We start from the raw sequence: 17825 nt of genomic DNA, 5'->3' as shown, positions 1-17825 counted from the left end.
TTCATTCAAGTGTCACCACACATCAGGAGCATGACACATGGTTTTAAAAAATAAATCCATTTAAAATAATTAGTATCACTTTTTGTATGTGTTAGGAAAGTAAGTAAAAATGGGAGTCTCCGTAAGGGTGTATTATAAGTAGTACATCACAACTTTTACAGCTTAAAGTTTTCTTATGTTTAATTAGCATCCAAATATATGTGAAAGATAATATTATAAATATATATTTGACATGTGAAATAACGTTATTTATTTCCTACTTTTCTAATGTATATATGTTTTATACCGTTTTTGTTTAGGAGTTTTACCAAGTGATAAAATGTATCATATACATTTTAATTTCGAACTTTTTTAGCATATGATATATTACTGAAGGGTAAACTACTAAATTATAAAAGAAACCACGTTGAAATTAGGAAAGAGTCCCAGGATAGCTCTATCCTTGGTCTACTATTCACTAGCTAAGAGAAATAAGCACTCAAGTTTGTAAGTTTATGGTGATAAATACAAACAATGCCTTTTCCATTTAAACTCTATGCACTTAATAAAGTTCAATTTATAAATAAATGCACCAGTACAAACGCAAACAGACAAAAGAATTATATTAATCACTTAATACAGACACAGAAACCATATCCTTCGAAATTTATCTTTTTGAATGTCAAACCTTCACAGTAGTCTCAATCCTTAAATGCCTTGAACATTATTTTTAAAACAATGTAAAATCAAATCATGGTCTAACATTAAGGTGTGTATATTCTGATTCGCAGTGACTGCTTATTGAAATGAAAACAAGTCAAATATATAAAGCTCGTTTATTGAATAGTTCAAGGTTAAGCTTGAGATAAAATAAATTTAATGTCAACCCAAATAAATGTCCGAGTACTCTTGAGAACGAGCGCTTAAAAAAAAGAATGTGGCCTAGTGGCCTTGGCAGCGTTGACAAGTGTTTTAATATACAAATTACTGACATATTCTCTTCGTGTTACTTGCTATTTATACCTCTCAGCTTTATATCCAAAAGCATAACCTCCCTCCCTCAACCCCATCCTCTCTAACTACGGGTGAGCCATGAGAGTTACCACCGGTGTCCCGTTAAGGGCCCCTTTATGGCCTATAGTCATCGCATTAACCGTCTTTGGTGTTGCTAACCTTATAGCTGTCTCGGCTGATCCTTATATCTATTCTTCACCACCACCACCATATCTGTACAAGTCCCCACCACCACCGGTGCATTCACCACCACCACCATATCTGTACAAGTCCCCACCACCACCGGTGCATTCACCACCACCACCATATATGTACAAGTCTCCACCACCACCGGTGCATTCACCACCACCACCATATTTGTACAAGTCTCCACCACCTCCGGTAAAATCACCACCACCACCATATCTGTACAAGTCTCCACCACCACCTGTGCATTCACCACCACCACCATATTTGTACAAGTCTCCACCTCCACCGGTGCATTCACCACCACCACCATATTTGTACAAGTCTCCACCACCTCCAGTTAAATCACCACCACCACCATACTACTACAAGTCTCCACCTCCACCGGTGCATTCTCCACCACCACCTTACTACTACAAATCCCCACCGCCACCAACAAAGTCTCCCCCACACTATTACTACACTTCTCCACCACCACCAAAATCCTACTACCCCGTACCTTACCCTCACCACAAGAAACTCATCGTAAAGGTCGTTGGCAAAGTTTACTGCTACAGCTGCTATGACTGGAAATACCCAATTAAATCACACGCCAAGCATCACCTCAAAGGTATAAACTTTAGTTTCTCGCACTACCTTAACTGTTTTATATATATGACTTTGATGTGTGTGCATGTTCTTTTATGGTTGACCCATGTTCTATGTTTCTGGTTTTCTACATCTCTTTTACCTAACGATACATTTAGACATATAGACAATTAATGTTCAGAAAATATCTATCTTATCTTTTGATTTTATTCGTTTACTATCTTGCATTTTAAAATTTAAAAAAAAAACATCAAAATGAAAGATGTGTATATTTCCGAGAAAATGAAACTTTAATTTTCTAAAATTTCAATTTTGAGTTAACTTGTTAAGACATATAATCATATATTGATTACTTATTATACCATTACCATATAAATTATAATACTTCAAAAAAAATAAAAATAAATAAAGATACCATGCTAAGGTTTCAACATATTCATTTTATGAAAGGCTACATTATAAGTTATATATTTATGATTATTTTGAATAACAGTTAATAATATTTATTTAATTTAAGTATTTATACCCGAAATCATATCATGCATAGCATAACATGTTTTAATTTTGTAGTAACCGGTATATTACAAAAGGTGGACCAGAAAATATAAATGAAGTTGACTTTTTTTTTTATTTGTGTTGAAAAGGTGCGGTTGTCGAAATTACTTGCAAGGCTATTGGCCAGAAAGAAATTTTTGCATATGGAAAGACTAAGATCAATGGCAAATATGCAATTACGGTTGACGGTTTAGACTATTCCAAGTATGGAGGAGCAAAAGCTTGTACCGCTAAGCTTCATATGGCACCAAAAGGAACCAAATGTAATATTCTAACAAATCTTCATGGTGGTTTGAAGGGTGCCGTGCTAAAGGTTAAATCCAAAAATGCTTATGAGGTTGTCCTTGAGGCTGAACCATTTGCATATGCTCCTAAGACTCCTTCTACGCTTTGTGAGAAGCCAAAGCCAAAACTAGAGCCCACTCCTTCTCCATATTATTACAAATCTCCACCACCACCGCCACCCATTTACTTGTACAAGTCTCCTCCTCCACCCGTTAAGTCTCCTCCGGTATATCACTACACTTCACCCCCACCCCCTAAGAAATCACCACCTCCTCCATACCACTACACATCACCCCCACCACCCAAGAAATCACCACCTCCCCCATACCATTACACATCTCCTCCCCCACCGGTAAAATCCCCACCACCATACCACTACACTTCCCCACCACCACCAGTGAAGACTCCTCCCAAGTACCATTACACATCACCCCCACCGCCTAAGAAATCACCACCTTCCCCATACTACTACAAATCGCCTCCACCACCAGTTAAATCTCCACCCCCACCTTACCATTACACTTCACCACCACCACCAGTGAAATCTCCACCACCACCATACCATTACACTTCACCACCACCACCGGTGAAGTCACCACCCCCACCTTATCACTACACATCACCTCCACCACCGGTGAAGTCACCACCCCCACCTTATCACTACACATCACCTCCACCACCAGTGAAATCTCTATCACCGCCATACCATTACACATCACCTCCACCTCCTATTAAGTCACCACCACCTCCATACCACTATACATCACCTCCACCAGTGAAATCGCCTCCCCCACCATATCACTACACTTCACCACCTCCACCCATGAAAACTCCACCGCCACCATACCATTACGTTTCACCTCCCCCGCTTGTAAAATCCCCTCCACCACCTTACCATTACACATCACCACCACCACCAATGAAATCTCCACCCCCACCGTACCACTACAGTTCACCTCCTCCACCGGTAAAATCCCCTCCACCACCATACCACTACACATCACCCCGACCCCCAATGAAATCTCCACCACCCCCATACCACTACACCTCACCTCCACCACCAATTAAGTCACCACCACCACCATACCACTATACATCACCACCACCACCGGTTAAATCCCCACCACCACCTTACCATTATACATCACCTCCACCACCCATGAAATCTCTACCTCCTCCATACCATTACACCTCACCACCACCACCAGTTAAGTCCCCACCACCACTATACCATTACACCTCACCTCCTCCACCAACTAAGTCCCCACCACCACAATACTACTACACATCGCCTCCTCCACCAGTTAAATCTCCACCACCACCGTACCATTACACCTCTCCACCACCACCTGTGAAGTCCCCACCACCACCATACCACTACACATCACCTCCATCACCTGTGAAATCTCCACCACCTCCATACTACTACACCTCTCCACCACCACCAGTTAAGTCCCCACCACCACCATACCACTATACATCACCTCCACCACCAGTTAAATCCCCACCTCCGCCTTACCACTATACCTCTCCCCCACCACCAGTTAAGTCCTCACCGCCACCCTACCACTACACATCACCTCCACCACCTATGAAATCTCCACCACCCCCATACCATTACACATCACCCCCACCACCGGTTAAGTCACCACCACCTCCTTACCACTACATATCTCCCCTTCCACCAGTAAAATCACCTCTTCCGCCCGTATACATCTATGGTTCTCCTCCACCCCCAACTAATTATTAGACTCCCATAACTTTGTTGTTTGCAAGATACAACCATGTAAGTATATTTTTTATTTATTTTTTGATATCATGAAACATTCCCAACATTATTACAAAACTTTAAATACATGACACATCCATAACAACATCATATTTATTTATGTAGGTTTTTTGCGTACAAGTTTAATTAAAAAGGTTCCTCAAGGGGATGTTTGAAAAGTTGTTCATCGACAACCATTCCATTTCAATAAGTTCCTAAATGATGCACTTCACTTCATCAATCTTTTTGTTACAAGTATTTCTTTTCCACATCATCCTTGTGGTTCATCTTATCCTTGAAAAAAGAGCTCGAAGGGTTATATACTGGAAACGTAAAAAAAAAAAAGTGCAATTGTTTGTCGCCCGAAGAGGGTGATAAGAGTGTTGTGGCTTTAATATTTTTCTTTTCATGTTTCTTATTTCTATTGTATAAAGGATAACTGATGGTTCTTTTTATTTTTATATATTATTGGGGTAATCTTCTCATTTTCTTTTTTGGACTCTTATATTGTTGGAGATATGGCCCCTACACAACATATTGGTATCCAAATTAATTACATGAGCCTATATGGATTACCCACTTGACCCAAGATAAAAACATTAACAAACAAATTAAGAGGGAATTAATTTATTATTTAATGAGTGTCTAAAAATAATTGGAAGTTATTGTAATTAATTACTATTTTTTAAATTGTTAATTAATATTTAGAAATTAATTGGTGGAAACTAAATAATTATGCTTAAAAGATTTATATAAATTAGTTGAATACAAAATAGTTAATTCTAAAGGATAATTACTAACGAATAAAATAAATTATCCTTGATTCAAATTTAGAAATGATAATATTCTCACACATAAGGGTTTCAAGGGTCTATTCAAAACCATAAAGTCGTCCACCCTTTTTCCTCTCCTCATCTTTGGGTAACAAGAACCTGAAGAAAACAAAACACATGTTTCTTGGTGGTCAAAATTTTCAAGTCTCCAAAGCTAGGATTCTTGCTTGTTTGCTGGTTAAGGGTTATGATCCTATCAAAGGACTCTTGTTTGAGTTCCTCAATCTTATTCACATTTGTTAAAGGCATTTCGTAAACCTCTTTATAGGGTTAGGGTTTCTATTAATAGAAATAATCATGATCTAATGTTTAATTATATATGTTCTTGACTTAAATGCTTATTTGTTTTCTTTTTAATTAACTATTTTCTTATGAAGAAGAAGAACACCTTATTATCCAACAATGGTATCAGATCCTTAGATTCTTGTTAATAGCACTTTGAAATAAGTTTTCAAAAACTTAATGTGTATGATCTTGTACATACTACTTAGGAAAGTGTGTGTAAAAACATACACATTAAGGCTGTGGGGAGTGGTCACAACCAAACCACCGAAAAAGTGGTGCCACCTCTGCTCCATGTCAACTTCGCCACCAACCCACTACACATAGGAAATGGTCACGACTTCACCATTATCTTTTTTTTTTATTTTTTATTTTTTATGATTAAATTAAATAAAAACTTAATTAAAACATATGTATGTATGTGTGTGTGTATATATATATATATATATATATATAGAGAGAGAGAGAGAGAGCCAAAAGCTTAATTTAATTTAAAGATAAATATAATGGTATAATGAGAAACAAAGATACATTTTTAGGGACCATATATGTAACTACAGTTAAAAAGAAAATAGATGAAAGTCATGTTACTGTTGTTGATTATTTTTGATTGGCTATCTTGGCCAGTCTTTGCACTCACGCCACACCCAAGCCACCAACCCATGGGGTGGTGTTCACTAGTCTTTTAGATGCCACATCGGCTTCCATGCGTGGGCTTCTATCCTATAACAATGTAAATTTTCAAATAAATTTTTCATTTTTAAAATCACACAACTCAATATCACATTTCCAAAAAGACCACAAAATGTATTAGCTGTTGAAACACAATTCAACAAATGTTTATTAAAACCCCAGAATCCTCAAAATCATTATCTCTAACTGGTGTGTACAATAAAGTCGGTGCCTTCCTGCAATCCTGAGAAGTACCTGAACACATATCACACAATACGGTAAGCACGAAGCATAGTGAGTTACCCAAAATACCATACGAAAATAATTAGCCTCTCATGGCTATATCTCATAAAGACCCTCTGGTTCATGTATCTAAGTGAGGACCCTCCGGTCTCACAACTTGGGTTGGACCCTCCGATCCTAACCACTAAAGCACAAAATAATATACAACATAAATCACAAAGACAAATGCATAATATCACGTAACCCAACAAAAGCATATAAGACCCTCCGGTCACACTTTATTACCAGTCACAAAGACAAATGAGTGATTGTCGACCCATTTCCACCAGTATTACCTACTCTAAAAATCTCATTCTTACCGGTGCCCCAACATATCCCTCTCCCGAGCTACAATACCCCTCACTTACTAGGCCAGATGTTGCTTTTATAGTGAATAGTATTTCTCAATTTATGCATGCTCCTACCTTTCAGCACTGGATGGCTCTTAAACGCTTACTTCACTACCTCCCAGGTACAAACTCTAAGGTTCTTCTACTACAAAAAGGCTCGGCTCTTAATTTGCATGCTTTCACAGAGGCCGACTGGGCGGATGACAAAAACACTTATTGAAGACCACTGGTTATATAGTTTTTCTTGGTTCTAACCCTATAGCATGGAGCTCAAAACGCCAAAGCACTTTAGCCCGAAGCACAACAGAGGCTGAATTTCGAGCGGTCACATCTGCCACAACCAAGGTTCAATGGCTTGCAAATATTCTTCAAGAGCTCGGTTATCATCTCTCTACGGCTCCCACCATCTATTGTGATAATTTAAGTGCTACCACATGTTGGATTAGTGTCTAAGTCCATAACTATTTTGGTATGTACTTAACCCGATGGTGCATGGTCCTTTTGGGTTGCCTTCACCAAAGCAACTTGATAGGATGAATTATGGAGAGTAAGGATTAAATATGATTTATTAATATATTATGGGAATAATATATTAAAGGAGAAATCATATTGTTTAATTAATATTAGTCAATAATTAATTGGTAATTAGTTTTGTAACTAAAAGAGATTAATTAAACTTAAGGGACTGGAATTGTAATTATAAGATAATTGCAATTTGGGCCATGGATTGCCTTGTATTAAGGGATGGACGAATTCTAATGGGAAACCCATAAGGAAATCGTCCATGGGCTTGACAAAAGGAGTCTATGGGTTGCTTAGGGCTTAAGCATCCAAATTAGGGTTTCCTTGTTAGATAACCCTAATAGCCCAACCATATAAAGACCCCTTAAGGCTCAAAAACGTGGCTAATGTTCGTGTAAGGGTTTACACGCATTTTTTGGCAGCCTCCAACCTCTCTCCTCTTCATCCTCTTGCTTATGGTGTTTGTGAACCATTAGAGGAGTGACACTTGTGACTCTAAGCATTCCAAAGTCAATACAAGGAGATTTGGGATTGTTATTGCTACATAACAATCAAGGTATGATCTTAAACCTAATTACATGTTAATATGATTACTTGCATGCTAGAATTAGGGTTTATAGTCTTGGATTCAAAGCATGTACAATAGAGAAACCTAGATCCAAGCATTAGGGTTTGTATGAGCACATAGGATGTCTTATGACCAAAACCCATCAGTGGTATCAGAGCCTAGCTTGGTTTCAATTGTATTGATGCATTGTATAACTGAAAAATTCGATTTTTTGGATTGTGGAGGCTGGACTCGCCAAGTCCATGCAGACTCGACGAGTCCATGCCTGACTCGACGAGTCAACTCGTCAGATAATGCTTATCTCAGGATTTCTTGCTGTTTTTGCATATGGATAGTTACCTTATCATGTTAGATCAATATAAATCCGATTTTATGATATATATGACTATATTCTTGATCTAATTAAAGATAATTATCAATTAACAAGATAATTGTTTCCTTATAAGATAATTGATTAATTATTTTGAGTAAATTGATAAATTGTTTTGCAAGAAATCATTAAACAAATCAAATATGGATAATTATGTGATTAAATGTTAATTTAAAATTATTTGTTATTTGATCCTTGTTGTTATGAAAGGTTTCATATTTTCCCCTTTAGGTTTTATAGTTTAAATTTGAACCGAAAAGTTTTGGAGTTTTCAAATTTAAATAGTTAAAACCCTAATGTTTTGAAAAAAGGTTTCAAAACTTGCCCTCAAGTTTTGGAATTTAAAAGTTGATTAAAGGTTTAATTAGAAATGTTAAATTCTAAAATCCTAGAAATGTTTTGAAAAATTCAAATCACACCCTTATGGTTTTATTAATTAATAAATCCATAAAAGTTTAGGTTAACCATTTAATTGAATTAAAAGTGTAATTGTTAAAGTTAACCATATAGTATTTTAAAAGTGTAAAATACACCGTATACTATATATATAACATTAAAGGTCTAACATTATGTATATGTATGAGTAAAAGTCAGTCTTACCGTTAGTAGGCCTCATTCACGAAGCTGGTCTATAAGGGTTGTTTAAGGAAATTGCCTATAAAATGGCGATTGAATGGGTATCCACTCTTACCCACCGCACTCTTGACTAATGGAGGGTCGTTAGCCGAACGGGTAGGATAGGACGAAACCTTCCATTATAAGTATAATGAAATACAAAGTAACTAAATGTTTTTCAAATTCCCAATCTTAGTTACTTAGGCAAAAGTGAATTGATGCAATTCCATGAAATTACACTTTGTGCCCTTGTGAAGACGTTAGTGGAGCGTGTGTGGTTTACCGGCACACTAAATGGTTCTAAGCAAAGGTAGCAAAGGGTGACTCAATGTTTGTCATAGTTTGGTGGAGCGTGTGTGGTTTACCGGCACATCGAATAGGTGATTGTAACATGTGAGGGCACCATGTAGTTTGCATGGTTATTCACACCCGCTTTGTGGTCCTCGACATCCCAGTCACAAACAAGAGGGGCATATCGAGATTTAAACATGCCATTGAAATGTTCAATGAATCTCAAAGGATCTAGGAGTTTTCATAGATTTAAAACTTAAACTTCTTTTTCGTTTTTCATGGTGGAAATTAGTGAATCGTCATTCACTTACCTTCAAATGTTCTTCAATTTGGGTTACAGCATCCCTCTCCCGAGTTGTAGAATATTGTGTTGGGTCCTAGCCTTGGAATTTCATTTGGGTGATTTACCATGGACTCAATCAATCAACTAACTTGAATTCGTTTTTCTCCTGATGTCAAAGTTCGACAACTATGATCTTCCCAAATCCCGTGGAACAAGCATTCCACATGAAGATGACATTCCACGATCTGATCGAGGAACAAGAAATCATGCTTCAATTCCTCCTCCTCCTCTAATTATTCTCCCTAACCCACAAGATTGTAAAATTGAAAAGTTCAATATCACTCAAGCCCTTTTGGCAAGTAAACATAAAGAGGGCAAGTCGGTGTGTGCACACGTCTTAGGGATGAAGTCACACATTGATAGGTTAAGAATGATGGGATCCGTTGTCGGTGAAGAGATGGCTGTTGATTGGGTTCTTCAGTCACTTCCTAACTCGTATAGTGAGAGAGTACTATATGATGAACCACGACGTGACACTTATAGATCTCACCTACATGCTTATTGCTGCTGAATCAACAATGGTTTGGCGCAATAGAAAAGCAAAGTTGATTGGTGAATCTGCCTTCAAGACCACTATGGATATAGACAATGGCAATGAAAGACATGCAATGATCGAAAAGTTTGATCATAAGAGAAAGGCGATGTATGAAGTAGTTCCATGTGTTGTTCCAAAGGAGTCAATTTGCTTTTATTGCCAAGAGAAGGGGCATTAGAGACGAAGTTGCCCTATTTACCTAAGAGATCTAAGAGATGGGAGAGTCAAAAGTATGACTACGCTTTAGGTAAGAATCCACTATCTAACTCCATTAAGTTCCTATTCATTGATTCTTAATACATCATGTGATAAGATTACATTTGAATGTTATGTAGGATCGGTGAAAAGAAAGGAAGCTTGATAAGAGAGCAAGATGAATCTAATCACAAGAGATGGATCTCGATCTCATGGACTTGAAGATTGGATTTTGAGCTTAGATAGTTATGATAGAGTTGTTTGAAATTTTCTTTTTACATAGTTTTCAATAGATTGTGCATTGTAAGGACAAATGTTTTTCCGCTACTTTTATAAATAAAATAAATTTTGTTTGACTTATTTATTTATTTGTTTACTTCCTTGCAATGAAATCGTTATGTGAAAATTGATGTTTGTATATTTCTACAACAAATGGATATGATTCTTAGTTATGTTATTTATGGAAATGTCAAGAATTTACCAAATAGGGAGAGTTTCTCATCGCCTAAGTTTCAATTGGATAGAAACTTGGAATCATGCAACGTGGATGCACGATGAATGAGAAATTTCGTATTTGGAAATTGGACTAATTTGTAACGCCCGGGTTTTCAGGGCTAAGCATTTTGTCAATGTAATAGTCTAGGTCAACTATTGTAACTCTTTTTGAAGTAATAAATATGAAATATTTGAGTATTATGTGAACTATGTGTTTATGTGTTTATTATTAAATTATAAATGTATAATTAATAAAGAATAAAAATGAGCGTCAAAATTAAAGTGTGAGATAATCCCGATATCTGTACATAAAGTTGTAGAATATGTCTCGAGGTTTCCGTACATATAAAGAATGCCGAAATCCGAGCTATAACGAAGAAGTTGTGGCCCGCCGAAGTTTTACGGCAAAACCGGTACGGCACCGGAAGACATAAAATGGTAAATTTACGATAGAAGACTTTTTAGCCATAGAAATCTAAACAAAAGTTGTAGGATATGTTAAACTAAGAACATCGATAAAAAGAACGCCCAAATCCGACTTCGTATGAAAAAGTTACGCTTTCTCGAAGTTTCGGACTAGCAATGTACTGCCCGAAATTCGAATGTTTGATCGAGCGGTTTTTAGCCGACACGACCTGAAAGAGAATCGAAGATCTCGTTGAGAGTAGCGTAACGAGAAGAAGATGGGCAAAAATGGATGTCGGATGAAGAAGTTATGAGGATTTAACGGATCAATCGTGTCCCGGCCCATTAATAATATAAAATTTAAAATCGAGCCAAAATTAGCCGACGAAGTCTAAACAAAAGTTGTAGAGTACGTTCCCACCTTCGCGTGGATATAAAGAACGTCAAAAACGGAGCTCGTATGCGAAGGTTACGAATTTTTGAAGTTTGAACTCGAAAATGCGAAGTCTGATGCGAAATCGGGTGACGTGGCGCGATCAGAGCCGTCGCTTGCGGCCCACGGTCTCGCTCGGATGACCGACACGTCGCTCCTCGCTACGCCCAGCGTCCGGATTCGTGCGCCCCGCGTCCGCTCGCTCTCGGTCCAGAAGGCGCCACGCCGCTTCGCCCTACGCCCCGCGTACGAGGTCCGGGTACGCCCCGCGTACCTTCGCTTCCCCTCCGTCCGGTGCGAGACAGCTGGCTGCGAGCTGGCGCCCTTATCCGAGGGAACGCCTCGCGTAGCTGCTGAACGCCCCACGTACTGCCGAGGCCTCGCGCTTATATAAGGGGGCCGAAGGTGCCCTCATTTTTCACACCATTTCTCATTCTCTCTCTAAAATCTTTCTCTCTCTACAACCCCAAACCACCCCTAAGCCCTAGTTGAACCCCTAGCACCCTAAGGAAGCCCCGAGGCTCCCGGAGTCCCGAGAAAAAGGAGTTTTTCGGTTTCGAAACGCTGCTCCAATTGAGTCCCGGTTTTCAATAAAATTCGCTGTAAGTATGCTACGCTTACGCAATTTTTAATATAGCTTCCAAATAATTATAGGAATGCTATTAGGTCCTTAAAATAATTATTTGGGCTATTATTATGAGTTATATTGAGCATTATTAACGCTTAATAATAGTCAGACTAATTAATTTATCGCGGTTATCATTAAACTAAACCCTAGTGATATCGATACTAGGTTTTATCGAAGGAATATCATTTTAAGAGTATCGAAGCGCTGTCCGAGTGCTGAGTCACCACCTAATCAGGTGAGTGCATAGTTACCTTCAACTTACACATAGATATGAAGTATTTTATATAAATTACGTGCTATGTGTGCATATTATCTGAATACTTGCTATCTATGCTAGATGAACGTTGTTATACATGTTTTCAATGATTTAAACTGTATACGTATTTTATATCTACGAAAAGGTTGGGGTAAAACATGGGTAGATATAATAGGTGATGTGTGATAAAATGATGAGAGGCCTCGATGTTGTTGTTGATCCAGTCATCTAGCGGAGTATAGATGACGACCACGGATTCTTCTAGACAGTCCAGTGGAACACTAGCAGGCTCGCAACCTGTAGGTGTTGTGAACGATGTGTTCACCGATGTACTCCATCCCCCACATGGTTGCTTATTAGGACATTTATTGCTGAGAAATCCCCTTAGCAGTAGTGTCCGTCCCGATGATGATCCTTAGGCTAGGTCCCTTATGATAGGTGTTTAGGGACGTAAAGTGAGGATAACGGGAACGGGTAATCGGGTTATTGTTGATTGATGAAATTAATAAACTTATTTATTGTGGGTTGAAAACCCTATGTGCTCACCAGGCTCCCAAGCCTGACCCACTCAGTTTTATGTATTACAGGAAGTGGCGCATGAGCATAGGTGTGATGTTTTGGACGAGGGATTACGGATATAGGCCTGTAGATATGAAATAATGTAGTAAGGCTTATATTGTACTGTTTATACTTCTGATCTGTACGAACATGACATCCTGAGTCTTTTAATGAATACATTTCTATGGAAATGCTTTTGATAAATCTTTATCATATTATTGTTTTGGGACAAATTCCGCAAACCTTTTATTAAAAGATAACTCTGATTTTGAAATAAAGTATAAACAAAACCGGTCTTTTCTGGCCGTGATTTTGGGGATGTCACAGTTGGTATCAGAGCATTAGTTTAAGCGAACTAGGAATTTGTAGGATTTCTAGACTTAAACTTAGAATGCTAAGCGATGATTGTAAGGTGTGAGCACTAGCTTATTTTAGGAATTGTGCCTAAAATGCTTATATGTGCTAAATGCTTTATGCATGATATGCTTTAAATTTGTTTGGATCTATGGTCTGTTGCCGACCGGATCTGGAAACCTTATGTGTTTAGGATTCTAAACGTACGACTACGCTATTAGAACTAGCATATAAACGTTTCGGAGTGATAAGGATGATTTAAAACGTCTCTCCTAAATAAAGATCTAAATTCGCCTTATTCGGTGTATAGATCAAGATGGTAAGGACCCGTAGAGGAAACGTAAACGCAAATGGGAATAGACACCAACCCCCAGTGGTTCAGCAAATACCTATTGTTGAAGAAGTTGCACCTGAGCCAGTTACCATGGCTGGAGTTCAAGCCATGATTCGGGCTATGCTAGCTGGACAAAGGGAAGAAATGAGACGGATGCTCCGCGAGAATAGGGACGAACCTACCATACATGTTGAACCAACGGAGCCAGTTCCCAAGCCATCTGAGGAAGAGAACTATAGCCGTCAAGTGAGTCAAATAGGGACTCGAGGTGAGCAAAGGGATGGCCCAGAAGGGAGAAACAACAAGGATGGGCGGATGTACAAAAATTTCTTGGGTGCAAAACCACCAAGTCTCTCAGGAAGCCCAAAGCCTGTTGAGATTATGGACTGGATCTCCGAGATGGAGATGGTGTTTGAGAGCTGTGACTGCAACGAGAAGCAGAAGACTGTCTTCGCTGTGAGACAATTGAAAACTAGAGTCTTGAGTTGGTGGAAGCTATTGGCAGATACGATGCCACGAGGAGAAGCCCTGAAAATGTCATGGGATGAGTTCTTGGAACAACTGAAAGCACAGTACTGTTCAGAGATAGACCTGATTGATCTGAACAATGAGTTCCAAAATTTGAAGAAGGGGAGAATGAGCATCGATGACTATGCTGCTGCATTTACGGAAAAGATGAAGTTGTTTCCATACCTAGTGCCAACCGAACTTTCTAAGATTGAGAAATTCGCAAACGGACTGCCGGCTGACTTTGGCCCAATAGTTAAGATGGCAACCACTCTGAAATCAGCTATTCGAGCAGCTAAGAATGTGGAGACCCAACAAAAGGAAAGGGGTCTGGAAAGGGCTGAGGTCGGTGAGAAACGGAAGTTCGATGGATCCTCGAAGTCCAACAAGAAGAGTAGATTCTCGAAACCTGGTTCGAGAGGAGGAAGATCAGAAGCAAAGTGGTGTGACAAGTGCAAGAAGAAGCACTTTGGGAAGTGTGATGGAGGAGTCACTTGTTACAAATGCGGAAAGCCTGGGCACTATGCCAACGAATGCACCCTCAACCAGAAGGCTTGTTATGGGTGTAATGAAGAAGGGCACATTTTGAAGGACTGCCCGAAGAAGAAGCAGGCAGGAAGACCCAACATACCACCAAAGCCGAAGGCGAGAGCCTTCCAGATGACGCTCGAGGCTGCAAAGGAGGCAGCAGACGTCGCTTCAGGTACCTTTCTTGTAAATGGTTTACCTGCAAATATACTATTTGATTCCGGAGCCAATTACTCCTTTGTGTCGCATAAATTTGGTGGAAGATTAGCATTGCCTGTAGAAAAATTAGATAATGCCCTGATTGTAGAAGTTGCCAGTGGCAAATTCGTACCTGTTAGTAATCGTATTAGGAACATCGTCATTGACCTAAACGGAAACGAATTCCATGAAGAACTACTACCCATAGAGTTAAACGGTTTCGACATCGTTTTGGGTACGGATTGGCTTAGCGCCAACGATGCCGAGATATTATGCCGAAAGAAGATAGTTAGGATAAACCCACCCAGAAAGGAATCATTTATGGTGTACGGGGACAAACGCAGAGTGAATTCTGGAATCATCTCCCTGATGAAAGCCAGGAAATGTTTGTCCAAAGGATGTGCATCATACTTGGCATTCGTAATCGATGCTAAGAAGGAAAAGAAAGAGGTGCAGAATATACCGGTTGTGTGCGATTATCCGGAAGTCTTTCCCGAAGATCTTCCCGGATTACCACCTGATAGGCAAGTAGAGTTTCGTATAGACTTATTACCAGGAACAACACCGATAGCAAAGCCACCTTACCGATTAGCACCGACAGAGATGAAGGAGCTCATGACGCAACTCCAGGAGCTGTTGGACAGCGGTTTCATTCGACCTAGTTCATCACCCTGGGGAGCTCCGGTGTTATTCGTGAAGAAGAAGGACGAAAGCATGAGGATGTGCATAGACTACCGAGAGCTGAATAAGGCAACGGTGAAGAACAAGTATCCATTGCCGAGGATTGATGACCTATTCGATCAGCTGCAAGGTTCGAGCTACTTCTCAAAGATCGATCTTAGGTCAGGATATCATCAGCTGAAAGTGAGAGAGCAGGATATTGAGAAGACTGCATTCAGAACAAGATATGGACACTACGAGTTCTTGGTTATGTCATTCGGACTAACCAATGCTCCCGCAGCATTCATGGATTTGATGAACAGGGTTTGTAAACCATTCCTCGATAAATCCGTGATAGTGTTCATCGACGACATTCTCATCTACTCGAAAAGCCAGGAGGAGCACGGCAAGCATTTATGAGAAGTGTTGGAGGTGTTAAAGAAGGAGAAGCTTTTTGCAAAGTTCTCCAAATGCGACTTTTGGATACGGGAAGTCCAATTCTTGGGTCATGTTGTTAACCAAGAAGGAATAATGGTTGACCCCGCCAAGATCGAAGCTGTAATGAAGTGGGAACGTCCGAAGAATCCAACGGAGATTCGAAGCTTTCTAGGATTAGCCGGATATTACCGACGATTTATCCAAGGCTTTTCTTCGATAGCTGCTCCATTAACAGCTTTGACCCATAAAGGAGCTACGTATACATGGAGTGAGAAACACGATGAGGCATTTGAGAAGCTAAAGAAGAAGTTATGTGAAGCACCGATACTTTCTCTACCCGATGGAGTCGAAGATTTCGCTGTTTATAGTGATGCATCTGGAGTCGGGTTGGGTTGTGTTCTGACCCAAAGAGAAAAGGTGATAGCATACGCATCTCGACAATTGAAAGAGCACGAAAAGAACTACCCCACTCATGATATGGAGTTGGCAGCGGTAGTATTTGCCTTAAAGATATGGAGGCATTACCTCTATGGCACGAAGTGCAAGCTCTTCACTGATCACAAGAGTCTCCAGTATCTCTTTAATCAGAAGGAGTTGAACATGAGGCAACGACGCTGGCTAGAACTTCTCAAGGACTACGACTGTGAGATACTTTACCACCCAGGTAAAGCAAATATTGTTGCTGATGCTCTCAGTCGGAAAGTCAATCTTGAAAGGAAAAGGCCAAGAGCGTTAAGAATTGAAGTCGTCTCGATGATTGTGGAAAGTATCAGGAAATCTCAAGAAGAAGCCTTAGAAAAGAATGACCGAAAGGAAGAATGTTTGGGAAAAACGTTAGTGTTCGGTACGAACAGTCGAGGACTGAAGGTATTCCAAGATCGAATTTGGGTACCTAAGACGGGAGGAATAAGAGATCTTCTAATGGAAGAAGCACACAAGACCATGTACTCGATTCATCCCGGTAGCACTAAAATGTATAGGGACCTAAAACCCTACTACTGGTGGCCGACGATGAAGCTCGATGTTGCGAAGTATGTGGCTGAGTGCGTAACATGTGCAAGGGTTAAGGCACAACATCAGAAACCGTATGGGAGTTTAGAACCTTTACCTGTACCCATGGGTAAATGGGAAGACATCACCATGGATTTTGTGACTAAACTGCCCAAAACGAAGAACGGACACGACATGATTTGGGTAGTCGTGGATCGTTTCACCAAGAGTGCACACTTCATAGCCGCCAACGAGAAGTGGTCTATGGATAAGCTCGCAAATGCTTACGTGAAGGAAATTGTAAGACTTCACGGTGTCCCTCTTACGATTGTGTCAGATCGTGATAGTCGTTTCACGTCAAGGTTTTGGAGGAGTCTACAAGAGGAGTTGGGTACAAAGTTGTGTTTGAGTACTGCTTACCATCCGCAAACTGATGGTCAGAGCGAAAGAACGATTCAGACGTTGGAAGATATGCTGAGAGCATGTACCCTCGAATTCCAAGGGAATTGGGACGAACACTTACCTCTAGTAGAATTTTCCTACAACAATAGTTTTCACTCGAGCATCAAGATGGCACCTTATCAAGCCTTGTATGGACGGAAGTGTCGTACGCCGTCTTGTTGGCTTGAAGCCGGAGAGAAGCAGTTTATGGGCCCCGAGATAGTCCATGAGACTGCTGAGAAATTGAAGGTGATTAGGGAAAGAATGTTAGCAGCTCAGGATCGTCAGAAGAGCTATGCTAACAAGAAAAGACGACCGATAACCTTCGAAGTTGGGGATTCCGTTTTACTTAAAGTCTCACCGTGGA

General features: G+C 39.8%; 1 protein-coding gene across 1 annotated transcript; it reads left to right on the top strand.

Annotated features, from left to right (window-relative positions):
- Positions 1–1037: 1037 nt before the first annotated feature.
- Positions 1038–4865, top strand: LOC145031325 (uncharacterized). The gene is made up of 3 exons (XM_078979858.1): positions 1038–1789; positions 2412–4393; positions 4502–4865. Exons 1-2 carry the CDS (start codon positions 1072–1074, stop codon positions 4355–4357), a joined length of 2664 nt encoding a protein of 887 aa, XP_078835984.1. The 5' UTR covers positions 1038–1071; the 3' UTR covers positions 4358–4393; positions 4502–4865.
- Positions 4866–17825: the final 12960 nt, after the last annotated feature.

This window comes from Lactuca saligna, chromosome 2 (assembly GCF_052625555.1).
Source record: "Lactuca saligna cultivar CGN05327 chromosome 2, ASM5262555v1, whole genome shotgun sequence".
NCBI classification, from domain to species: Eukaryota; Viridiplantae; Streptophyta; class Magnoliopsida; order Asterales; family Asteraceae; genus Lactuca; species Lactuca saligna.
Note: the sequence above shows the minus strand (reverse complement) of the source record. Positions and strands in the feature narration are given on the sequence as shown.